The 26,795-nt window shown below is 38.2% G+C and overlaps 1 protein-coding gene and 1 long non-coding RNA gene across 2 annotated transcripts in view; both read left to right on the top strand.

Annotated features, from left to right (window-relative positions):
- The first annotated feature begins 2,533 nt into the window (after nucleotides 1–2,533).
- The window catches only part of LOC143020720 (uncharacterized), a 134,007-nt gene continuing 109,745 nt past the window's right edge, over nucleotides 2,534–26,795 (top strand). The window contains exon 1 of the long non-coding RNA XR_012965926.1: nucleotides 2,534–3,575. This is a non-coding gene — a long non-coding RNA (uncharacterized LOC143020720). The remainder of the gene's footprint in view (nucleotides 3,576–26,795) is intronic.
- On the top strand, nucleotides 4,111–26,764 carry LOC143020717 (ATPase ASNA1 homolog). Its single transcript, XM_076177404.1, has 7 exons — nucleotides 4,111–4,372; nucleotides 9,017–9,164; nucleotides 11,346–11,497; nucleotides 11,997–12,147; nucleotides 17,497–17,604; nucleotides 19,286–19,486; nucleotides 25,950–26,764. Exons 1-7 carry the CDS (start codon nucleotides 4,233–4,235, stop codon nucleotides 26,070–26,072), a joined length of 1,023 nt encoding a protein of 340 aa, XP_076033519.1. The 5' UTR covers nucleotides 4,111–4,232; the 3' UTR covers nucleotides 26,073–26,764.

Raw genomic sequence — 26,795 nt, 5'->3', positions numbered from 1 at the left:
TAGAGGACCTAAAAAGACAGTTAGGAAATGTAAAGGAGGAGAATGAGAAATTGAAGAAGAATAGTAATGAAAACAGTGAGAAAATAGCTACAGAAGCTAAAAATTGGAGAATAACTCAAGAAGGGAATAAGGTTTCATTCACTGACATAGTCAAACAGCAATTGAAAGAACATAATGAAGAATCAGTTATTAAAGTGATGAGACAGAAGGAGAATATAGTAAGAGAATTAGCTGACAAAAAGAAATGTATAATTATATTAGGAATGGAAGAGAAACATAACCCAGATAGAACCGCAAGAATCAAGGAGGAAAATGAAAGGGTAAGCAGTTTATTAAAATTAGTCCAGGAAGATGAACCAGAAATTATAAAGGAAATTGAGGAAAAATTCAGACTCGGAAAATATAGTACAGATAAGACCAGACCAATTAAGATTAAATTCAGGTCACAAACAACGGCAGAGAAAATTCTATCCAAGACAGGGAAACTAGCAACAAATGATCAATATAAAAAGGTATGGATAAAAAGAGAAATGAATAAGGAGGAAAGAGAGGCAGAAAAGCAGAAAAGAATTGAAGCTAAGGCAAAAAACGAGGAAAGAACGGAGTCAGAGAAAGAGAGATTCTATTGGAGAGTAGTGAACATGAAAATAAAGCAGTTCGACATACTAAAGAAAAACATAAGGGAAACAGAGAACACAATGGAAGTGGCAGAAAACTAAGAGTGTCTTACACAAATATAGATGGATTGATAACAGGATTGAATGAACTGAATGATTATTTGAAAGAAAAAGAACCGGACATAATGGGAATTGTAGAAACAAAATTAAAAGGCCCACTACCACCCAACAGTGTAGGACATGATACATACAATTATTGGATTAGAAACAGAGAGAAAAAACAAGGGGGTGGAGTTATGTTCCTGACAAAGAAGGATATAAACGTGAAAGGTGTCATATATGGAAAGAATACAGTAGAGATGATTATGATAGAAGTGGAAGACCGAGATAAGAAGAGCAGAAAATTTGTGATCAATTATGTGCCTCCGAAAACAGCCTCATGGGAGGAGAGTGAACATAAAAGTATGTTAGAGGACACAAAGATAGCATTAACTAAAATAATGGAAGACGGAGGAAGAATAGTTATGATGGGCGACTTTAATTGCAAAGAAATCTGCTGGGAAGAAATGACAGTAAAGAGTGGTGATGACTCATGGGGAAATGCTCTACTTGAGATGATTACTGACCATTCAATGACACAATGGATACAAGAGAACACTAGGTATAGAAATGAAGAAGAACCATCGAGGCTAGACTTAATAATTACATCTGAACCTAGAATAGTGGACAAGATTGAATATAAAACACCAATAGGTAAAAGTGACCACATATTGATTGAACTGGAACTTAATGAAGAAAAATATATGAAAAGAAATGAACAATATAGAAAAGGAAGAATGATGTATGAAAAAACAAACTTTGATAAAATAAGAGAATTCTTCCAACAAGAAAACTGGGAAGAAATATACAAAGAAGAAACATCAGTGGAAGAGAAATGGAATATTTTGACAAAAATTTACAAAGAAGGAGTGGAAAAGTATGTCCCAAGACAAAAACAAGAAAAAGAATATGTAAAATGCTGGTACAACAAAAGTTGTAGGGAGTTAAAAGACAAAAGAGACAAAGCCTGGACCGGATGGAAAAAAGACAGAAGACCTGAAAAATGGAAAATATATACTGGTTATAGAAATGAATATGTACAAAAGTGCAGAGAGGAAAAAAGAAAATATGAAAAAGATGTTATAGAAAAGTGTAAAGATCAACCAAAACTATTCTACAGATTTGTAAACAATAAACTGAAAAACAAACAAGACTTGGAGAAATTAAGACAAGGAGGAGTTGAATACACTGAGGAAATGGAAATGGCAGAAATTATGAACAAACATTTTAAATCAGTGTTTACAAGGGAAAATATACAACCTGAAGAGATTGAGTGGAAGGAAAAAGTCCCCCCTATGGAAGAAATAGAAGTAACGAAGAATGAAATATTGACACACTTGGGTAATTTTGATGTCAGAAAATCGCATGGGCCAGATGAAATAGCAAACTGGATTCTGAAAGAATGTAGGAATGAACTGGCAGACAAAATACATAGCATAATAAGCAGTTCCTTAAAAGAAGGAAAAGTTCCAGAAGATTGGAAAAAAGCAAATATAGTACCTATATATAAAGGAGGAAATAAAGAAGAACCTACCAACTATAGACCAGTCTCTCTAACAAGTACAATAGCAAAAATATGTGAAAGAATTATCAAAAGTAGATGGGTAAAATACTTGGAAAAAAACAACGTACTAAATCCAAGGCAATTTGGATTCAGACAAGGACGATCATGCGTCACCAATTTAATATGTTTCTATTCAAGACTAATAGATATAATACAAGAAAGAGATGGATGGGCTGATTGTGCATTTCTAGACCTAAAAAAAGCTTTTGACAAAGTACCACATAAGAAGTTGCTTAAGAAATTAGAATATGAAGGAGGAATACAAGGTAAATTGCTAAATTGGATGGAAGACTTTTTGCAAGAAAGAAAAATGAGAGTAGTGATAAGAGATCAGCACTCAAAATGGAATGAAGTAATAAGCGGTGTCCCGCAGGGAACAGTTCTGGCCCCAATAATGTTTGCTATATATATTAATGATATGGATGAAGGAATTGAAAGCTATATGAGCTTCTTTGCAGATGATGCAAAATTACTGAAAAGAGTGAAAACTGAAGAGGATTGTGAATCACTACAGAGAGATCTAAATAAAGTACAAGAATGGAGTAGGAAGTGGGAGATGGAGTTCAATACAAAAAAGTGTAGTATAATGGAATTTGGAAAAAGCAAAAACAGAATAACAGGATCATATAATTTGGGAGAAGAAGGAATAAAAAGAGTAGAAAATGAGAGGGACCTGGGAGTCATTGTTATGAATAATATGTCACCTGAGAAACATATAAATAAGATTTTTGGAGAAACTTATAATTTAATAAGAACAATCAAAGTGGCATTTACATACCTGGATGAAGAAATGGTGAGGAAAATCCTAATCACCCTGATAAGACCAAGATTGGAATATGCAGCAACGATATGGTCACCAAGTACAAAAAAATGTATAAAAAACTTGAAAGAATACAAAGAGCAATTACTAAACTGGCACCAACACTCTCAAAACTATCATATGAAGAGAGACTACAAAAACTTAAACTACAGACACTAGAGCAAAGAAGAGAGAGAGGAGATTTGATAGCTATTTACAGAATCATGAAAGGCATAGAAATTACTGATAGAGAGAATCTGATAAAATGGGATGACAGAAATACAAGAGGACACGGAAAGAAAATAAAAAAAGACAACTATAGAAGAGATTTGAAAAAGAACAGCTTTCCTCACAGAGCAATAGACAGTTGGAACAAGTTAGATGAGAAAGTGGTGTGTGCAAAAACAATACATGAATTTAAAAATAGTTTAGATAAAATGAGATATGAAGACGGGACCCCACGAGCATAGCTCCCCTTCCCGTAAAATACAACTAAGTAAATACAACTAGGTAAAATACACACACACACACATATATATATATATATATATATATATATATATATATATATATATATATATATATATATATATGTATATATATATATATATATATGTATGTATGTATATAAAGTTTTATACTAATTATCAATCTAAAAACTTTATCGGGTGTATTTTCGATTTTTCGTTAGGACAGTATCACATTTAAAGGTAATTTTCTTCAGCATTTGTTAATTCTGAGGTACCCCCTAGATCAAACTATAAGAGCACAGATGGAGTTAGTAGAAAACTGAACTATCTACAGCAATATGATGTAACTTCTACGTGTTCACACGGAAAGGTCATACAATTAAATAAAAAGCACCTTCATCAATATGTTTCAAGAATATATTGTCGTAATTCAGCTGTCTATGTAACCAATTAATCGAGTAAACTTATTGATGTTTCATTGTATTGTGTGAATAAAGAAGTGTTGTTTACTATTTAACAACTACTTCATAAGTCAATGCTAACTCAGTAATTCTTTTAAAAACATACATGTTATGTCTACATTTGATGTAGTAGTGCACAGATGTAGTTGGGGAAAACAAACTTAGCAGCACATTGGAAACAATAGACATTTACTGTGTTGTGATAACAACAACTAGAAAAATATGGCAAGTGGAAGTAATGATGGGATGGATCTTGCAGATCTAGAACCACTGGAGCCAACTGTCAAAAATGTTGTAGACCAAAGATCACTGAAATGGGTATTTGTTGGTGGTAAAGGCGGTGTAGGCAAAACTACTACGAGGTGAGAAAAATCAACTATTGCTGGTTCGTTGCTAGAGGAACTGGTGTTACCTTCTATTCTAGCTCTGGAAAGCGAGTACGTGTTCAAGCAGGATGGATTAGTTTATTTAAATGAATACGTTGATAACATTGGTGATTGGGAGATGTGCACAATTTGTGCCCCATATTTATATTATATTATGTAGAACAGGCCATAGCAAAGTTATTTAACATTAACTAGAAGAAAATCCAGTCCACCAGTCAGTTTACCATCAGGCTGAGTAGGATTAGTAAAATTAATAATACAAAGTTTAAGACGAGTTGTATTCCACACTTGCACATGTGGAGAGGAAAAGAAAAACTGCAGTTCATTGATGTTAATGAATATTAATATGAATGTCACTTATTCAATATATTCAAATATTGCCCTAGATCTTCCCTGCAGGAAGCCCACAGCTTCCAAGTTACCAGTAATAGTCACAGAATTGTCCCAGAAGTCACCCAAGGCCAAGAAAGTGATATTGTCACTTGTGTTGTTGCTGGCTGAGGCTTGATGGGGCACTATAGGACGGTCTCACTAATTACCGACAAAACCCAAACAAGGACGGTTTTTGCTCAAATGCACAATTCTATATATATGGTTGCATTATTTGATATATTTTTTGTAAAATGTGTGATTTACATGTAATGTGATCAAAGAGAAGTCACATTTCTAGCCTCAGTTTAATGTGTTGCAATTACATCTGTGTCAGTTTGCTTCTGTGTTCAGGTATGATCTGTGTTGGTATTTTTTAAAGCTGGATGGGGAGCTGAATGCAGTTATCCTTGTGTATCTTTTCTTCTTTTACTGAAATTTGGGTATTTTTATTAGAAGTGCACACCTACACAATATAGCATTAGAAAATTAAATATAGATTTTGTAAATTATAATGCATCAACATAATATACAGTATTTCTTAGAAGTGCACACCTACGTGATATAGCATTAGAAAATTAATTATGAATTTTATAAATTGTAATACATCAACATATACATTTTTCATGGAAAAAAAAAAAATAATAACTTGCTAAAAGCAAATATACTATTGAATGAAGCTGCATGCATAGGATCAAGATGGTTAGATGCCATGTTGTCGTCTGTACAGTCCAATAACTGTCAGTTAGAAGATGGCTTTCACTTTATGCACCGGCTGTTCTCCAACTCCAGGTGACGTTAATAAGTGCTGTTACAAAGACAATAGGGCTTCCTTGGACTTTGTGAGAGAACACGGGGTTCTGCCGTCGTCTATTAACTGCCAGAGGTACAATAATAATTAGGCCATCAACATCCGTGACGACAACAACGACAACCCAGATGATCTTTAGAACTGGAGGTACCAAATTGCTAAATATAGGTTAGTTTATGTAGGTTAGGCAGGTAGGTTAGGTTAGAATCGATGAATTTATCACCCTTTCATTTCATTGACCTCGGCATTCATCAAAACAAACATGGTGTATCATTTAGCAGTCACAATTTCTTTAGTTAGTAAACTGGTTTTAGCAGCTTTTTTTGTTATTGATTTCCACAAAGAAAATTACATATTACTGTACATTGATTTATTATAATTTACAAAATTAATAATTAATTTTCTATTGCTATATCGCATAGGTGTGCTTTTCTAAAATTTTACCTATACATTTTTCATGGCAGAAATCAGTAACAGAAAATGTTGCTAAAAGCGATACATAAACAGAGTTGTGGCAGCTCCTTGAGACGCCATCTTTGTTCTGATAGATTTTGGAGGTCAAAGAGGACGATTAAGGCCTGATGACCTCCAAAATTATAGGTAACGGATTACTAAATGCTGTTTAGGTTAGATTAGGTAAGCATGTAGGTTATGTTAGAATAGACAAATTTATTATACTTTAATTTCTTCAATCTCCCCATTTACCAAAACAAAGATGGCGTGCCAAGCAGTTGCAGTGGCTACGTTTGTTTGTGTATCAATTTTAGCAATTTTTTGTTATTAATTTTCGCCAAGAAAAATATGTATTATGTTGACGTATTATAATTTTCAAAGGTAATATTTGATATTCTATTGGTATATTGTGTAAGTGTGCACTTCTGGAAATTTACCAAAATTTTTGTCAGATGGCATTTAGCTTTAATCTGTTCTTCCAGATCTTTCTCCTCCTTTGCCTTTGAAACTCGTAACCAAATGAACAAGTCAGTGAAGGTCTTTTTGAGTTATTTCCCAATTCCATTACCTTTTTTTTTTTCCAAAATATATTTTTCCTACCTGACTCCAGGTGCATATGTTATCAAGATCTCTTTTTGTAATAACTTACAGTTCTTGCTTCTTAATCTTCTCATGATCTTTGCATCACTTGCAATCATATCAATGTAGCTTGTTATACCATCCTTCATATCGTAAATGTGAGACTATAGGTCATTACCCTTCATCATGATATATCTCACTTTATTGCTGTCAAGTACATGTACCTTATTTGCACCCTTTACCTTGATTGGTCCTGGTACATCCTGTTGATGTTCTTAATACATTGTTTTGTGAAGTTTGTAAGGCATTAGTTTTCTTGATTATTGGGAATCATGTCATGGAGGTATTAAGAACTTTGTAGATTGTTATCAGTTTCCCTCCACAGATCAGTACTTGAACTTGATGTTGATATATGTCACCTTCTATGACATGCATAGGATTGTGGAGGGAGTATGCTCCCCCCCCCCCTCCACTACCACAGGGGAATCAGGAAGGGGTAAAGTCACAGAAGTAGTAAAGGGAAATTGTACAATTGATCCCAAAAGTATCATCATTCCTTTATGAATAGATAATTGTAACATAGATGAATGATAGGTGACTGGTCCATAGGGGCACCCCAAAAGTCCCTAATTTCCCATGTAGTCAGTACCCCAGTATGGGATGAGGAGTAAGTACATGCCTTAAGTTGGCCACCCTCACCCCTCCCTTTTAAGGGCAAAGAGCTTTTTGGTAAATTTACCTATTCACCTAGTTGTATCTTACGGTAAGGGGAGCTACATTTGTGGTGTCCCGTATCTGTATCTCGCCATGGCTAATTTACTCTTAAATTCATGTATGGTTTTTGCACACACTATAGTTTTGTCTAGTTTGTTCCATACATCCACCATTCTGTGGGGAAAGCTGTTATTTTTAAGGTCTCTTCTATAACTGTCCTTTTTAGATCTAGTATTTTTTTTTATTTATTTTTTTATCATTTCTTCATCCAAGTAATTAAAAGCCACCTTTATTGATCTTAGCAAGTTGTAGGTTTCTCCAACAATTTTGTTTATCTGTTTATCAGGGGACATGTCCTTTGTGACAATTACTCCCAGGTCTTTTTCAAATCCCACTTTCTTTGCTTCCTTTGCACCAATTTTATATTGTCCTGATATCCTTTTTTTACTTTTTCCAAATTTCATGATGCTATATTTCTTAATGTTGAAGTCCACTTCCCACTTCTCACTCCATTCTCAAACCCTGTTCAGATCTCTCTGCAGTGAATCACAATCCTTTTCAGTACTCACTTTCTTCAACAGTTTTGTGTTATCTGCAAAGAATCTCGTGTAACATTCTACACCCTCATCCATGTCATTCACATAAATAGCAAACATTATTGGAGCCAATACTGATTCATGTGGAACTCCACTACTCACCTCTTCCCAAGTAGAACTCTTATCTCTGAGCACTACTCTCATTTTTCTTCCATGCAAGAAGTTCTCAATCCATTTCAATAGTTTACCTTGTATCCCTCCTATGCTTTCCAGTTTTCTTAATAGTTTTTTGTGTGGAACTTTATCAAGAGCTTTTTGTAGGTGTAGGAAAGCACAATCAGCCCATCCATCCCTTTACTGTATTATATCTAGTAGTTTTGAAGTAAAACCAGATCAAATTTGTGGTACATGGTCTTCCTTATCAAAATCCAAATTGTCTCAGATTTAGTATATTGTACATGTGTATGTGTCTATGAAGTTTACTTATGTCTGTTGCTACCATGGCATTTCTTACTGGTGGTGTTTTCGTGTTATATCACTCAAAAACTTGTGTAATGTTTGTGAGAAGTGTACTGGTGGAGTGACCCTCCTTGAATCTGCATTGGTTAGGGGAGGTGAGCAGTTTTGTTATGTTACTGAGATCAGTCTTTCCATCAGTTTGGATATGATGGATAGTAATGAGATTTGTCTGTATGATGCCAGATTTTCTGGTGGTTTATTCGGGGATCATATGTGCTCTTTTTTTTCTGACACTTTAAATTTTGTGTAGCCAGGAGCTGTTGAATATATTTGTTAAGGCCTTTATTACTTATGGGCCCAGATGTTTTAAGATGGAAATTTAAAATCGTAACTAGGCCCTCAGCATGGAAGTTTTTCATTTTTTTCATGTATCTTCTACATGTTTACTAGAAAAGGGAGGGGTGGCATCAGTGTATGGTTTTATTAGTTTTATTTGTTAATTATTATTTTTTATCTATTAATTTATTTAATTTTATTTATTTATTATTATTATTTATGTATTTTTTATTTATCTATTTATTTATTCATTTTTTGTAATCTACCTATTTCCTTAAGTTGTGTGTTTGAAAATTATTTTGGAGAAGTTCTTGTTATTCATTTGATTGCACCTAAGTCTTGTTTTTATTTATTTTTTCACAGCTGCAGCCTATCAGTTCAGCTTGCCAAAGTGAGAGAGAGTGTATTGATCATCTCCACAGATCCTGCACACAATATATCAGATGCATTTGACCAAAAATTCTCAAAGGTTCCCACAAAAGTCAAAGGTTTTGAAAATCTTTATGCAATGGTAAGCTTTACAAATTTATTGCTTTTTGCTATTTTATGTTCATACAGATTACAAAAATTATGATATTTGTTTCATATTTGAAATACTTTAATTCTTTGTGATGGTGCTCAACCTTGGTTATGTACATGAAGCATTTGCTATAGTTTATAAGTTTGTTGCAGTGCCCTCTTGGACCAGATAGATAAATTCATGTCTTCAACTAGTTCAAAACTTAAATGTGTCAAAAATGCCATGATGTTGTGACAAGAGATCAATAATCATAAAAGATGTTATAAAATGTACAGTGTGCTATAAATGTGACTCACTCAGCTATGTAGATGGAATTTATCCAGATTGAAAATAATTTGCAATTTCTTGAACCTGATATTTTGTGTTTGGTAGGAATTAAAACTTCCAAAAATTATTAGGGAATAATAATAATTGTTTCCTCAATCTTCACTGGCAACTAGTAATCCATAACCTCACAGCAACTGACAATTTGGTCTCATTGGGGGGACATCCGTAGGAATTTATAGTGGCGGAGGGCAGAATTAAAAATATATATATAGTTAATGGTATAGGGTTATATCAAGACACTCTTCAAATTGGCTGCATAGACACATATATACATTATCTAAATGAGTTACATTTTGACTTTCATCATATACTGAAATTCTATAATTTGAAAATATAACAGAATTATATGTAACAACTGGCAAAGTTTTAAGCACACCCTGGATTTCTGGATGGGGCAACTGCCCCCTTTAGACACCCATGGTCGGGGGGCTGTGTTGTACTAATGTGAGACTGTTTACGTACCAAAGGTTGAAAGTTGTAAGAGAAGAACAAACACTAATTGTCAGGTCTTAGTGTGTGAAAAGGTGTAAGAAATACAGTTAATTTTGATAAAGATCTTGGGCGAAGTCCAGGGACCAAGTGTCAGCCCCTCAGGGTGAGGAGGTTGACATACATACATACATATACATATACCAAAGGCTTTTTTTACCCCTTATAAGGGAGACTGCCAAAAAAACAAAGGCATAAAAACCACTCCCACCCATTCCATCCCTATCACACTCCATGCCCCGCCACCCTCCTCCCTCCCTTCCATCTTGGCACCTCCCGGATGACGGGTCATCCCTGCATCTTGTCCACTGCCCTGGGTCAGAAGCAGTGCCGCAAGACACGGCACATCGTTTTGAAAATGGACAGCTTTGCTGTCCATCTAGCAGAACCACCCATTTTGTAAGACCACCAAAAAGAAGTACCATTTGTTAGTCCCAGATTGAGAGAAGTGGAGAATTGAATACAGTAGTCCTTCGTTATCAACGGATTTTTTATGGATGGTTTCAGTTATCAATGGGGGGGCATTTTGGCATCCTACGCCACTGTTGTAAATATAGTCATTGTATTTCAATCACCTAACAAATATATTTCCATTAAGCATGGTAAATTAAATTGGATATAACAATACAATATATATCCATATATCAAGGGCTTTTCCCCCATATAAGGAAGGTAGCCAAGTCAAGAAGCACGTACCCACTCCCATCCACCACCCTTTCCTCTCACTCATCTAAATTCCTCATAGAAGAAGGGGCATCCCTGTATCCCGCCCACTGCCCTGGGTCAGATATAGAATATAGAACAACTTGTACATAAACATTGAAACCAGCTGGTACTTATCGAAGGAAAATTAGTATTGACAGTTTTGGGTATCAGTTGATATCCTCGGTACCAAACCTCTGCCAATAACGAGGTACTACTTTACACACTGTATAACCACTGGGAGAAATTGAACCCAATGTCAGCCGTAGGGAATTGCTACATATTCATTTGGAAGGGGCCAATAAATATTAAAAACATGATATGTCTTTTTAAGGAATGAATTTCATTATAGGCTGCAAGAGTTACCTTTTTGTTTTTCTTCTTTTCATTTTATTCTGTCTATATACCAAGAGCTTTTTCCCTCTTATTCGAGATAGCCAAGTCAAAGGCACATACCTGCTCCCACCTATTTTTCATTCTGTCGGCAGATATAAAGACCAGAGTACACTCGTTTTTATTTTTCAGGTAATCATCCCCAGCATACACTGTGGTGGTCATTATTTTATTCATTTATTTATTTAGATTTATTTATTTATTATTATTTTTTCTTTATTATTATTATTATTTTTTTTTTTCCTTTTCTTTCTTTTTCAGGAAATTGACCCTAACATAGGCTATGGAGAATTACCAGACGAGTATTTTGAAGGAGCAAGTGATGCCATGAGGATGGGTCGGGACATTTTGCAAGAAGCCCTCGGAGTCTTCCCAGGCATTGATGAGGCCATGAGCTATGCAGAAGTTATGAAGTAAGAGGTTATTGACCTCTGTTCATATATACTGAATTTGTAAAACGAGATGTTATGCAACCTTGGTTGTATTTACTTGAATGTATATGATAGCAATTTGAGGGTTTTGTTTGAGTTCATAAAGAGTAACACATTTATCTTAATTAAATAACCATTGTTCTTGCTAATATTGGTGATTTTATTCATTTTAGGTGAACATGTAGGTAATAAAAGGTTTCCTCTCCATTAGAATAGTGATAACCAGCCAAGATATGCATCCACCCTCCCTTCATCCTACACCCATCAACATCCATTTGTTTCCATTTTACAAAATCTCTTAGCTCCTTGTGGATGAGGAGTCATCCATCCCCCACCTGCTATCTGGGTCAGAAGCAATGCAGTAAGACACAGCACATGCACAGCAGAACCCAACATCCAAAGCTGGTTTATCCCCCACCACATCATTTATGTTTATTGTCTTGTTTTTATATTTAAGCTCCAACTAATTTTTTCTTCACAGGTTGGTGCAAGGCATGAATTTCAGTGTGGTGGTGTTTGACACCGCACCAACTGGACATACTTTACGGCTGCTTTCATTCCCCCAAGTCATTGAGAAATCCCTGGGCAAATTATTACGGCTCAAGAATCAAATTAGTCCTTTTGTCAACCAGGTAATAAGAATTTTGATATCTTAATTATTATATTGTTTTAATTCTGATGTGTTTGTCATTGTAGTTAATTTAATTTTTCAGCTTTAAGTCAAGTGTTCTTTGGATATTATTTTTCCATTACAGTAAGTCCTCGTTATACAGTACATATGCATTCCTGAAAACCTTACCGCAAATTGAAATTACCGTATACTGAACCCATTATATCATGTGATAATAGGATATGGCAGACATACCTTCTCCCTGCTCTTTCCTCTTCAAAATATCTAGCGGATACGGTATCTGTGAATTTTTCTTACCGTAAATAGAATCAAGGGTAGTAATTACCAAACACCATAACAGTGAATTTACTGGATAAAGAACTACCGTATAAGGAGGACTCACTGTAATATATTTACCAAGGAGGTAGCTAAGTCAAAAAATATATATACACTCCCACCCATTCCACTCCCATCCACCACCCTTTCCTCCCTCGCACATTAGAGCCTCATGGATGACAGATCATCCCTGTATCCTGCCCACTGCCCTGAGCCATAAGCAGTGCAGCAAGGCACAGCATATCTATAATAAGGCCTCTTCTCTTAACATCTTCAATATGAGTCAAATGTTCGTGCACACATCAGGTTGCCTGATGTACGATGATCCATCACAATACGCACATTACAAAGTATAAAGTTAATGCTATTATAATCAGTCTCTTTCACCCTGAATAAATATAACGTCACAGAAAATGTGATCAAGTCTGTTCACAGAATATGGAGGTTAACAACTACAAAATAAATATAATCAGGAAGTCGACACCAGCATCGTTGTATACCCCACTCACGGCTCATGATGCATACATAGGTGTCATTGTATTCAAGAGGTTAATAGGAAAAAAAAAAAAAAAACTCTGTTCCCTTGTGCTGAAAAAGAGAAGACGGGGAAAAATACCTTTGGGCTGCATCAGAATATCATTCACGCATAACCACTCCCTCCCCCCTCCCTTCCTTGCATCACAGTATCATCTATACACAGCCATTCTCCACTCACCCCTATCTCCTGCCTTCTCCCTTCTTTGCTTAACAGACATTCCCCTCTTGCTCAACACCCCCTTCACCCCATCCATCCATCTCATCCTTTGTCATCCCCTTAAGCTCACTCCATCCACCTCTGCCTTCCACACCTCTTTTACTAATCTTCCCTCACTCATTCTTTCCATGTGTCCAAACCATCCCAATATTCTTTCATCAATCCTATTTGCCATCTCCTTTTCCACCCCAACTCTCTTCTTCACCTCCTCATTTCTCATGCTATCCAACCTCGCAATCCTTACCATACTCCTCAGACATTTCATCTCAGACACATTCAAACTTTTCCTATTTGCCTCTCTTAAATTCCAAGTCTCTGCCCCACACAGTGCTATTGGCACAATCATCCCTTCATATAATATCTTTGCATCTAAACCCAAATGCTTGTTTCTTATGACACATTTTAATCCCCCAAGGCATTTACTTGCTTTTCTCAATCTACAACTTACCTCCACCTCCACTCCTCCCTTTCCTGCAACATGTGACCCCAAATACCTAAAGCTAACCACTTCCTCCAGCCTCTCTCCTCTTAGACTTCCTTTCAACTCTGCCATCCTCTTCCTTTGTATATCTCATCTTACATGTACCCACATTTACCTTCAACTTTCTCCTCTCACATGCCTTTCCAAACTCTGTCACTAATTCCCTTAATATCCCATCTGACCCTGCCACAAGTACAATGTTGCCAGCAAACAACTGGCTCACCTCCCACTTTTTTCCATTTTCTCTAACCATTTCCAATACCCTGCCCATTACCCTCACCACCCCATCCATGTACACCTTGAACAGCCATGGCAACATGATACATACCCAATGTAGCCCCACCTTTTCCTCAAACCACTCACCCTCTCCTTTTCTAATTCTAACAATCTCCACTACTCTCATAAAAAAAAATCTTGACTGTCCTTATTAGCTTTTCCTCAGTCCCATATATCTATAAAACCACCCAGAGTGCCTTCCTGTCTACCCTGTCATAAGCCTTTTCTAAATCCATAAGGGACCAAAAAGACATGCTTACCTTTTGCTAAAATTGTCTTGCATATCTAACTACAAAAATCTGATCCACACAACCCCTACCTTTCCTAAACCCACACTGTTCCTCACCAATTACTACCTCTGTTCCTCTCTTAATCCTCTCAATTAAAAGCCTTCCCAACTACACTCAATAAAATGATCCCTCTAAAACTACTACACTCGCATTTGTCCCCTTTTCCCTTATAAAGCAGAACTATACAGGCACTCCTTCAGTCCTCAGGCACTCTACCCTCCCATAGACACACATTAAACAACTTCATTAGCCAGTACCTCCCTTCTTCAGACACTCTTCATGACACCCATCTAACCCAGGTGCCTTACCTGCTCTCATCATTTTAATAATACTTGCACCTCATCTTTTCTTCTTTCTCCATTTTCCTCACCCATCACTGTTATTTTCTTAGCCCTTCCCACTGCTACTACCCAATCTTCCTCCACATTTAAGAGCTCTTTAAAATGATCTGCCCATCTTCCCCTTACTGCTTCCTTTTCCATTATCATGTTTCCATCTGTGTCTTTTACCTTTTCTTCTCTACTTGACTAGCCTCCCCTTCCTCTCTTAACCCCTTCACTCCGGGCCAAAATCTCGCGGGCAGCATTAGCTGCCAGACGTGCGATGTTGTGTCATAATATTTGCATTATAGAAAATAAAGTTACCGCTGTATTGCTCGTTCTCTTTCACCCGTGAATTTTGATAACCGTAGAAAATATGATGAAGCCAGTTTACAGAGAATGGGGGTCATGCGGGTACAACAACAATATATATAATCAAGATGCCGACATCGGCATCCTTGCGTACCCACTTGCTCCTCATGATGCCTACGTATGCGTCATCGTATCGAAGGGGTTAAGAGCTCCTTAAAATGATCTGCCTATCTTCCCCTTACTGCCTCCTCTTCCATTATCATGTTTCCATCTGTGTCTTTTTACCTTTTCTTCTCTACTTGACTAGCCTCCCCTTTCTCACTGAACCATGTCAGTATGATGAAATGAGGAATGAGTGGGTACATGAGGTTGCTGGCATTGGCGCCTTGATTATATATATTAATTTGTAGTTGTACATGAGTTACCCCTGGATTCTGTGAACTGGTTTGATCACGTTTTCTGTGTTTATTATTATTTCTTTTTTTTTTATATATACCAAGGCTTTTTCCCCCTTCCAAGGGAGGTAGCCAAAAAGGGAAAGGCATAAAAACACTCCCACCCATTTCATCCCTAAATACACTCCACACCCCTCCCACCCTCCCTCTCATCTGAGCACCTCCTGGATGACGGGTCATCCCTGCACCCTGCCCACCGCCCTGGGTCAGAAGCAGTGTTGCAAGACACAGTACATATACAGCAAGGCCGCTTCATTTAATCGGCGACCCCCCCTCCCCGTCCCCCCTTGCATATAAGGAGAGGACGGGGAGAAATCCCTTCGGGCTGCGTCAAAATTTACTCACGCATACTACCCCACCCCCCCGACAATTCCTCCTCATGCAATCACATCATCCATATACAACCATTCTCCACTCACCTCTGTCTTCCGTCCTCTCCCTTCCTTCCTCAACAGACATTCCCCTCTTCCCCAAAGCCCCCTTCACCCCATCCACCCACCTCATCCTAGGACGTCCCCTCATGTTCACTCCCTCCACATCTGCCTTCCATACCTCTTTTACTAGTCTTTCTTCACTCATTCTTTCCATGTGTCCAAACCATCCTAATATTCTTTCATCATCCCTATCTCCCAAATCCTTTTTCACCCCTGTTCTCCTCCTCACCTCCTCATTTCTCACTCTATCCAGCCTAGTAACCCCCACCATACTTCTCAGACACCTCATCTCAAACACATTCAAACTCCTTCTCTCTTCTTCTCTTATGTTCCACGTTTCTGCCCCATACAGTGCTGTTGGCACAAGTAGCATGCAGTCAATACTTTAGGGTCTATATGGGGCGCCCCTACGGACCAGAGCCACACATCATTTTGTCTATGATAGAAGAAATTCTGTTCATAGAGAAATGATGACACTTTTAAACTACGACTGTCCCTCCGTTATGCTGTCCCCCAACCCCTTGTTGCTGCCCTGTACCATTTCTCTGAGTATTCTCTTTCTGTGATGGGGGAAAAGAATACTGCCACCAAGTATCCCACTTGGATCGTAAGAGGCGAGAAGAAAGGGACGGGGAGAGGGACTAGGCATCCTTCTCCCTGTAGCCCCAAGGGGCAGATAACCTAAAAAGAGAAGTGTTTATTATTACTTAGAGTAAAAGAGAACAAGTAATACAGAAGTGACTTTATATTTTATAATGCGAGTGGTGTGATGAATCATACGTATAAGGCCCGAGAATTTGACTCGTACTGAACTGGTTAACTTCCTTCCGAAACATCTTTTTAATTACTTTCGAAATTTTGTTATACTCCTTTCCCACTTTACATCTGCTCTCCTTTTTGCCTCCTCCTTTATCATATGTTTTATTTCTCTTTTTTTTTCTTTGTAACTCTCGTACGTTTCTCTCGTCCTACTTAATCATCACACCACTCACAACCCTTTCTTCTATTCCCTCCCATCCTCTGTGCTCCACTTACCATCTTTGCACACCTTGTCACTCCCTCCTTGAAACCCTCATTCCTCTTCCACTTCTACCTCTGTCCTTCACATACATATACCAAAGGCTACAAAGTAATGTCGTAACACATTCGTAAAATTCAACAAGAACCCACTGTGTTGGATAAGAAGAAATGAAATAAATGATATCCATATATTTCGATCACGGACTGTGATCCTCTTCAGTGGAATACAGACTGTGATTCCACTGAAGAGGATCACAGTCTGTGATCGAAATTTATGGATATCATTTATTTCATTTCTTCTTATCCAACACAGTGGGTTCTTGTTGAATTGAATATACCAAAGGCTTTTTCCTCCTTACAAGGGAGGTAGGTATCCTTCGCCACTTCCCATATTTCTCTCGGCTTCTCCATGTACTCCTATCCCTTTTCATTCTCGTTTAAACAGTAGTAATCTGCCATGTATTTGAATTTTTGTTTAAGAATGAGTATTGTTGTGAACTTTCTTGTAACTGTTTTTGCCTATAATGTAAAATTAATGTAAATATAATTAATGTAAAATGTCATTAATGTAAATGTCATTAATGTTAAATATATCAGAATAAACTCTGCCATAAATTTTCACCAATATAGTCTCTTTAGTTACTTCTTTTTATTTATTTTATTTATTTATTTATTTTATTTTTTTTCCCATAGGTTGGAGGACTACTTGGTTTGCAAGACTTCAATGCCGACGAGATATCTGCTAAGCTAGAAAACATCCTTCCAGTCATTCAGAAAGTTAACGAACAGTTTAGAAATCCAGTAAGTGTGAGATTAGGGATTGAGTGAAAAGGGATTGAAGAGAATCGGGATTCTCTCTGCCTTACTTACTCCTCCCCTACTTTACATCCTTACCCATTTTGCTCATCCCTTTTGACACTCTTTTTCTATTTTTTGATTTGGCTTAATGTTGCAAATTCCCCTTATCAGGAGGCTAGGACAGTGCCCCTTACGGAGGACTTTAAACTGTGGAATTTGATGAACCATGCACTTGGTCAGATTCACTCATGGCAAGGTTCGAATTGCCATCGCCATGACCTCCGTTGCTAATAGTGACACTCACCCACTTAGCCAGCAAGCATCCTGTTTTTTATGATGATATGGTTTAATGTCACAAACTCCTCCCTATCAGGAGGCTAGGACAGTGGTCCTTACAGAGGACTTTGTAGCATGGAATTTAATGAACCATGCCATTGGTTCACCTTCATGGGTGGCAGGGTTCGAACCACCATCCCCTCAACCTTTGCCGCAAGTGATGGCGACCTAACCCACTCAGCCAGCGAGCTTCCATGAGGAAATTTCAACACATCAGTTCCCCCAACTGCACTGCCACTTTATTCATGGTACACCTTTGTCATAGAACAGAGTGTCGTATTATACACTTGTCTCCAACTCACCCTGTCACCCAAACACATTTTCACTTATTTTGCAGATCTGAAAAAAGTATTATCATTGGATATGTGTTATGCATTTGATATCAGTCATCTCTTGTAAGTACGTAAGCCTTTAAAAAAATCCATGAGCATGGCCTATGACTTCCATTTAACCTGGTTGTCTCTTAATCTCTTCAATATGAGTCAAATACTTGCACGCACATTAGGTTGCCTGATGTATGATGATACATCACAATACACACATTATAGAATATAAAGTTACAGCTGTTATACTTGTTCTCATTCACTCAGAATGTTTAAAACCCAGAAAACATGATCAAGCTTGTTCACAGAATACAGGGGTCACTCAGTGACAACTACAAAATAAATATAATCAGGATGCCATTGCCAGCATCCTTGTACACTCACTTGTGCCTTGTGATGCTCACATTTTGACATCATTGTATTCTAAGGGTTAATAGAATGAAACATTTATGGAGAATGTTCAAACTTGATATCATTGTAAGCAGAAAAACAGAAGACATTGAACACCTCATACTACAGTACTCCACACTAACACTTCCCAGATGACAACACCATATATATTCCGAGTGACTTAGGGTTCTGAATGGAGGCTCTTGCTAGTTTCCTGAAAGCCACAAGTCTTCTGCAGTAGAGACTAGGGCCAGCAGATTGATTAATTGATTGATCACTGTAGGCTGCCTCTTCCTTTTTCTCTCCTACAATCGCAAGGGACTGACTAGTGTCTTTAGATTGGAAAAAAATATATAATTATAATGATATGGTTTAATGTCACAAACACCCCCTTACTGGAAGGCTAGGATGGTGCCCCTTACAGAGGGCTTTGTAGCATGGAATTTAATGAACCATGCCCTTGGCTCAACTTTGCCGATGGCAGGATTTGGACCACCATCCCCTTGACCTTCGCCACAAGTAACGACGCCATAACCCACTCAGCCAGCGACCTTCATAATTATAATAATAATGAAAAAATAAGCCTATAGTTGTTTGTCAGAAAACCTTTGATATCATGTTTGTTCTTCTTGCAGGATCAAACCACTTTTGTTTGTGTCTGCATTGCGGAGTTCCTGTCCCTTTATGAAACTGAACGACTGGTGCAAGAGCTCACCCGCTATGGGATTGACACACACAACATTGTTGTCAACCAGTTGCTGTTTCAGAGAGATGGGGAGCAGCCGTGCCGTATGTGCGCGGCACGGTGCCGTATTCAAGCCAAATACCTGGACCAGGCAAGTATCATGCTATTTTTTGGTAAATAAAAGACTACCACTCCACACCCACACCCTGCATATAAAATTGTTCTCTAGAATTATTAATGCTAAGTTTAGACACAAAGAAGGAATCCACAAGCTGAAAGTAGACGGAACAGTCTTTGAAGGTGAAAAACACAAACAGAAATAATGAATGAAAAATTCGTCTATATCCACCAAAGAAAGCGACTTTGAAGAAGAGGTAGGAACAACTAGAAATAGCATTGAATGATAAATGGAAGTATGAGAAGTACAAGAATGGCTGGAAGTCTATCTATATACCAAGAACTTTTTCCCCTTTATAAGGGATGTAGCCACTTCCACCCCCATCCACCATCTTTTCATCTTAGCTCCTCCTGGATGACAGGTCATCCCTTTATCCAAACCTACTGCCCTGGGTAAATGCAAGGGTAGTGGGTCAGGGATTGGAGATGTTTAAAGAAAATGGAGAAAAGTGGGAGGCGAGCCAGCTGTTGTTTGCAGATGACACTGCATTTGTGGCAGGATCGGAGGAGGGATTGAGGAAGTTGGTGACAGAGTTTGGGAGAGTGTGTGACAGAAGAAAGCTGAAGATAAATGTGGGTAAAAGTAAGGTGATGAGATGTACAAGGGGTGAAAGTGGCAGGAGTTTGGAAGTGAGCATTAAGGGGGAGCGACTGGAAGAAGTGGATAGTTTTAGATACTTGGGTGCAAATGTGGCAGGAAAAGGTGGAGGTAGAATGTAGATTGAGAGAAGCGAGTAAATGCCTTGGTGGATTAAAAAGTGTAATGAGGAATAGACATTTGGGAATGGATGCTAAGAGGAGACTATATGAAGGAGTGATTGTGCCAACAGCACTGTATGGGGCAGAAACATGGAACATAAGAGAGGAAGAGAGAAGGAGTTTGAATGTGTTTGAGATGAGGTGTCTGAGAAGTATGATGGGGGTTACTAGGCTAGATAGAGTGAGAAATGAGGAAGTGAGTAGGAGAACAGGGGTGGAAAGGGAGTTGGGAGATAGGGTTGATGAAAGAGTATTAGGATGGTTTGGACACATGGAAAGAATGAGTGAAGAAAGACTAGTAAAAGAGGTATGGAAGGCAGATGTGGAGGGAGTGAACATGAGGGGATGTCCTAGGATGAGGTGGATGGATGGGATGAAGGGGGCCTTGGGGAAGAGAGGAATGTCTGTTGAGGAAGGACGGGAGAGGACAGAAGACAGGGGTGAATGGAGAATGGTTGTATATGGATGATGTGTGATGCATGAGGTGGAATGGGGGGTGAGGTAGTATGTGTGAGCAAATTTTGATGCAGCCTAAAGGGATTTCTCCCCGTCTTCTCCTTTATGCATAGGGGCACGGAGAGGGGGAGTCACTGATTTAATGAAGCGGCCTTGCTGTGGATGTGCTGTGTCTTGCGACACTGCTTCTGACCCAGGGCAGTGGACAAGGTGCAGGGATGACCCGTCATCCAGGAGATGCTAAGATGAACATAAGAAATAAAGGAGACTGCAAAAGACCATAAGGCCTACACTAGGCAGCTCCGTATCCATCACCACCTGTCATCCCCATCCATAAAGTTGTCTAATCGTTTTTTAGAACAACTGATAGTTTCAGCGCTTACTACGTGGTTACTAAGTTTATTCCATTCATCGACCACCCTATTTGTAAACCAATTCTTGCCTATTTCCTTCTTAAATCTAAATTTGTCCAGTTTATACCCATTACTGCGAGTCCTGCCCTGTTGTTTTATTATGATGACCTTGTTTGCATCACCCTTGTTATAGCCTTTGATCCACTTGAACACTTCTATTAGATCACCCCGCACTCTGCGTCTTTCCAGAGAGTGTAAGTTTAGATGCCTAAGCCTCTCTTCGTAAGGCAAATATCCGAGTCCTTGTATCATTTTGGTCATTCTTCTCTGTACTGATTCTAGTGAATTTATGTCCATTCTGTAGGACGGAGACCAAAACTGTACCGCATAGTCAAGGATGGGTCTAACTATCGCTAGATAGAGTTTAATAATTACCTCTGCACTTCTATTCGTTACCGTCCTAGCAATGAAGCCTAATGCTCTGTTTGCTTTATTTCTGGCGCTAATGCACTGCTTCCTGGTTTTAAGGTCCGGACTCACCAGAACTCCCAAGTCCCTCTCGCACTCAGATTTTTCTAAAAACGTGTTATCTAAGTTGTATCTATTTTCGGGGTTGTGTAGCCCTACGTTTAACACGCTACACTTAGAGATATTGAAGTTCATTTGCCATTTCACCGACCATGTTAACAGTTTATTAAGATCATCCTGCAGAATCTGGGCGTCTTCTCCTGACCTAATTAGGCATCCTATTTTAGTGTCGTCCGCAAACTTACTAACATCACTATTTAACCCATCGTCTAAGTCGTTTATATACATAATGAACAACAAGGGACCCAAAACCGAGCCCTGGGGGACCCTGCTAGTAACATTGCCCCACCTAGATTTTATTCCATTTATGGTGACCCGCTGTTTTCTGTTACTAATCCAAGCTCTAATCCATTCTAACACTTTTCCTCCTATGCCATGGGCTTTGATTTTATTTAGTAGTCTCTGGTGTGGCACTTTGTCGAACGCTTTGCTAAAGTCAAGGTAAATAACATCATAATTTTCATTGTTGTCTGACGCCTTATATACCTTAGTGTAAAAGGATAGAAGATTAGTCACGCATGACTTACCTTTGGAGAAACCATGCTGTGAATCACGAATTAAATTATGCCCTTCAATGTGTTCTCTGAGTCTATTTACTATTATTGATTCAAGCATTTTTCCTATAACTGATGTCAAACTGATTGGCCTGTAGTTGCATATGGTTGATCTATCTCCCTTCTTAAAAACAGGAACAACGTTTTCCTGCCTCCAAGCAGTTGGAACAGAACCAGTGTCTACCGATTTATTGAATATTTCAGTTAACTGGTCGCAGATTTCAAATTTACACTCTTTAAGCATTCTTGGAAAAATTTCGTCCGGACCCGGAGATTTTGTAGCTTTAAGTCTGTCAATCTGCTTGATAACTTCTTCTTTACTAATGCTGATATTAGTTAGGCTATTTTCTTCATCCCCTCTGAAAATCGGATCGCAGTCAGGTACTTTATCTAACCTCTCATTAGTAAACACCGATAGAAAATAATTGTTAAACTCCTCACTCATTTTTTCTTCCGATTCTATCATGACATTTTCATTGTTTTTAATTGGTCCTATTCTTTCTTTATTTTTTGTTCTATAGAGGTGAAAGAAACCCTTTGGGTTGGATTTTGGTTGACTGGCAACCTTGATTTCATAATTACGTTTCGCTGAACGTGTATTCCTTTTAACCAGCTTTGCCATTTCGTTATATCTTGATCTAAGGTGTGATTCCCCGTTTTTTATTTTTACGTAAAGTCCTCTTTTAATTCCGATCTCATGTTTCAATCTGTCTGTCATCCATTTGGGAGTATTACTATTTTTCCGTATTGACTTTAGGGGGATAAATGTGTTTTGTGCATTAATGATTAGATCAGTTAGATTGTTATACATTTCATCTAAAGTACTGACCTGATTTTTGGGCCCTCGCCCCGAATCGACCTGACCTAAGGTATGCGTATTACTCTCTGTGACCCAGACCTGACCCAAGGTATGCGTATTTCCCTCCTTGACCCAGACCTGACCTAAGGTATGCGTATTACCCTCCTTGACCCACTTCTGACTATCAGCCCCGCAACGAGAATCAAGAATGTTTGAAACGTCCGGATTGTTTTTCGTATTCAATTTCAAATAGGTTTTTATATTGTCAAAGTTTGCTTTCCTGAAGTCTGGTACTTGAACGTTATTTGTACTTTTTATTTTTTCCCAAATAATATTAAATCTTATTTCTTGATGATCGCTAAAGCCTAGACTATCGCCCACTATTACGCTGCTAATTTGGTGCTCATTATTTGTTAGAATTAAGTCCAGGGTATTTTGTCCCCTCGTAGGATCGGTAATCATTTGTTTTAGGAAATTATCCTGCACCACATCTAGGAATTTCTTCGCTTCATGATCTCCTATTAACCCCTTCCATACGGTGCCGCACACGTAGGCGTCATGAGGAGCAAGTGGATTCGCGACGCTGCCATATCGGCGTCTTGATTATATTTATTGTAGTCGCCCCTGTGTTTTTACATTCTCCCAAATGCGCCCTTAATCCCATTCTCTGTGGTTTTCAAAATTCGCGGGTGAAAGAGAGAACGATCGATATAAGCGGCGACTATATTTTATGATGCGAATATTATTTCGTTACGTCGTACGGCTGGCATTGGCTGCTGCCCGCGAGATTTAAGTCCCGTATTGAAGTGGTTAAAGGGTGAGAGGGAGGGTGGAGGGGTGTGGAGTGTATTCAGGGATGAAATGGGTGGGAATGATTTTATGCCTTTTCCTTTTTTGGCTACCTCCCTTGTAAGGGGGAAAAAGCCTTGGTATATGTATGTACTGCCCTGGGTCAGGAGCAATGTAGCAAGCCACTGTACATCCACAGCAAGGCCGCTTCACTTAATCAGTGACCCCCCCCTCCGTCCCCTCATCTAGAATAAGAGATTGGGAAAAATCCCTTTGGGCTGCATCAAAATAGCATTCATACATAAGCTCCCACTAACCCCCCCCCCCCCAATTCCCTTCCTTGCATAACAGTCTCATCTATACACAGTCTCTCTTCACACATCCCTATCTTTGCCATCTTCCTTGCTCAACAGACATTCCCCTCTTGCTCAATACCTCCTTCACCCCATCCATCCTTCTCGTCCTTGGTTGTCCCCTCAAGTTCACTCCATCCACCTTTACCTTCCACACCTCTTTTACTAATCTTTCATCTCTCATTCTTTCCATGTGTCCAAACCATCCCAATACTCTTTCATCAGCCCTATCTACATCTCCTTTTCCACTCCTGCTCTCCTTCTCACCTCCTCATTTCTCATTCTATCCAATGTAGTAACCCCTACCATACTCCTCAGACATTTCATCTTAAACACATTTAAACATTTCCTCTCTGCCTCTCTTAAATTCCAAGTCTCTGCCCCATACAAAGCCACCAGTACAATCACCCTTTCATACAATCTCTTCTTTGCATCCATTCCCAAATGCCTAATTTTCATGCCACTTTTTAATCTATCAAAGCATTTACTTGCTTCTTTCAATCTACAACTTACCTCCACCTCCACTCCTCCCTTTCCTGCCACATGCAACCTGAAATAGATATGGTTGGTAATAGATGTGAGAAAAACTTTAGGGCTTGACAGGATCTCCTATTGGATACTCAAAGAATGCAAAGAACAACTGTTGAATATGATTTGTGAGCTCATTAGAATATAGAAAAGTGCTAAGATATCAGTAAAATCCCAATGTGGTCCCAACTTATATAGGAGGAATTGAGGAAGAGCCCCTAGATTACAGACTAGTGTCTTTAATAACCACAATGACTGAAATGTGTGGGAAGACATTGAAAGATAAAAGAAAAAAATATTTGGGAGAGAGAAAAATCTTGTCAGATAGCCAATTAGATTTCAGAAAAGGAGCATCATGTGTCTTATACTTGTTCAGTTTTTGTCAAAAAATGATCTGGAGAAAGCTTTGGATAAGATGTCTCATAAAAGACTAATGTGGAAATTAGAACATATAGAACTAGTATTAATGAAGGACCTCTTAAAGAACAGATTAATTAGGACAGTAAAGGATAAGTTGCTGGATTAGAGTACCTTGTCAAAGAATTTCTCCAGATCCAGGTACACGGCCTACCCATCCAACTCTCTTGGAGTATATTCACTGCCTGTCAGTTAAAGCTGAACATATTTGAGACACATTAATTTTTTAATTCATACGAGTTGTCAGCCAAAATCTCACTCCTAGTTCCACCTATCTTCCTCAATGGTTTCACATGGTTTAGTAATCCGCAACATTTGTCTGAAATTAAGGGGTTCCTCCTTACTTTGTCGTTGTTAGATTGGTACCACAATGACCTTCATCTAATCCTTAAGTAATATACTTTCTTCTAATAAAAACAATTAGATTCTGGATCTTGCCTGCCACTTCTCTGCATTCCTCAAATACCTAGTTGGATTAATCCATTGTCTCAGGGCTCTCTTGCGTAAGACCCATGGCTTCAGGTCTGGGTAGAGCTGCAGGTGGCATGAATAGTAGTAGTAATAGCAGTAGTAGTAGGCAAGATTAATATTTATCAGAATTTTCATATACTTTTGTAATTGTTCATCTTTTTGGTTCTTGATATGTGATATCTTTGTCCAGTCCGATGTCAAAAAGTTGAAAAATAAACATGAATCTCAGTTATCATGAATGCTATGTAATTATGATGACTTTTGTCTGTAACAAACAAACATTCCCATGCCATGTGCTGTACCCAAGATTGTTGTGCATTTAGCTCATTCCCATTATTTGTATTCATGCCTTACGTTTTCCCCCCTGTAGATCGCTGACCTTTATGAAGACTTTCACGTCACCAAGTTGCCTCTCTTGGAGCACGAAGTTCGAGGAGTCACCCAAGTAAAGGACTTCTCAAAGAACCTAATAAATGCATATTCCCCTTCTTAAGTAACATTATTAGCACATATGTAGGGTTAGATCGTCATCCAGAGTAGCAGTGATTTTTTTTTCAGTTATGAATTGTACTCTTGTATGTTGATGTATGAATCCTCATTGTATTATGAAACAACTTTTACAGTTGTGCCATCACTGACAAGAAAGATGAACACTTAACAACAAAGGTTTTTAATACAGTTTTCTTATGCTCATGCAGTAGAAAGATGTATAGTCAGCAATGAAATTGCGACAAGCGTGCAGAAATATACAAAACAGAGGTACAACATATTCCATTCATCAGTTTTGAATATTTTTGAAGTTGATCATTTTTTTTGTGCTCCTCAGCAAGCTTGGGTCTTGATACTTTTGTTGGTGACTATACAAAGATGTATTTGCCCTGGACAATGGCATGGGGGAATATGTAGTCAACTGAAGTTACGAAGACCTGCAAGTATTGGCTAGCTCACCATTGGAAAATAAATTAATAATATTGTTTTTGTTGATGTACAACACTTGAGGGCTTTAGTTCTGGTCACCTTTTAGTGGTTCAGGGTTTGGGCATATACAGGAACACCTGACCACCTGTGGTAGTTCTGGTGTACTATTTGACCACGTTAATTTTAAACTAAATTATAATGTTTAATGTAGATTTCAGAATGACATTACAGGTTGAAAGAATTATGGAAATAAAGATACAAAATTTAGTATACCTTTTATTATTACATTACAGGTAGT

This window comes from Oratosquilla oratoria, chromosome 40 (genome assembly GCF_046742065.1).
Source record: "Oratosquilla oratoria isolate Oo_2021 chromosome 40, ASM4674206v1, whole genome shotgun sequence".
Lineage (NCBI taxonomy): Eukaryota > Metazoa > Arthropoda > Malacostraca > Stomatopoda > Squillidae > Oratosquilla > Oratosquilla oratoria.
Note: the sequence above shows the minus strand (reverse complement) of the source record. Positions and strands in the feature narration are given on the sequence as shown.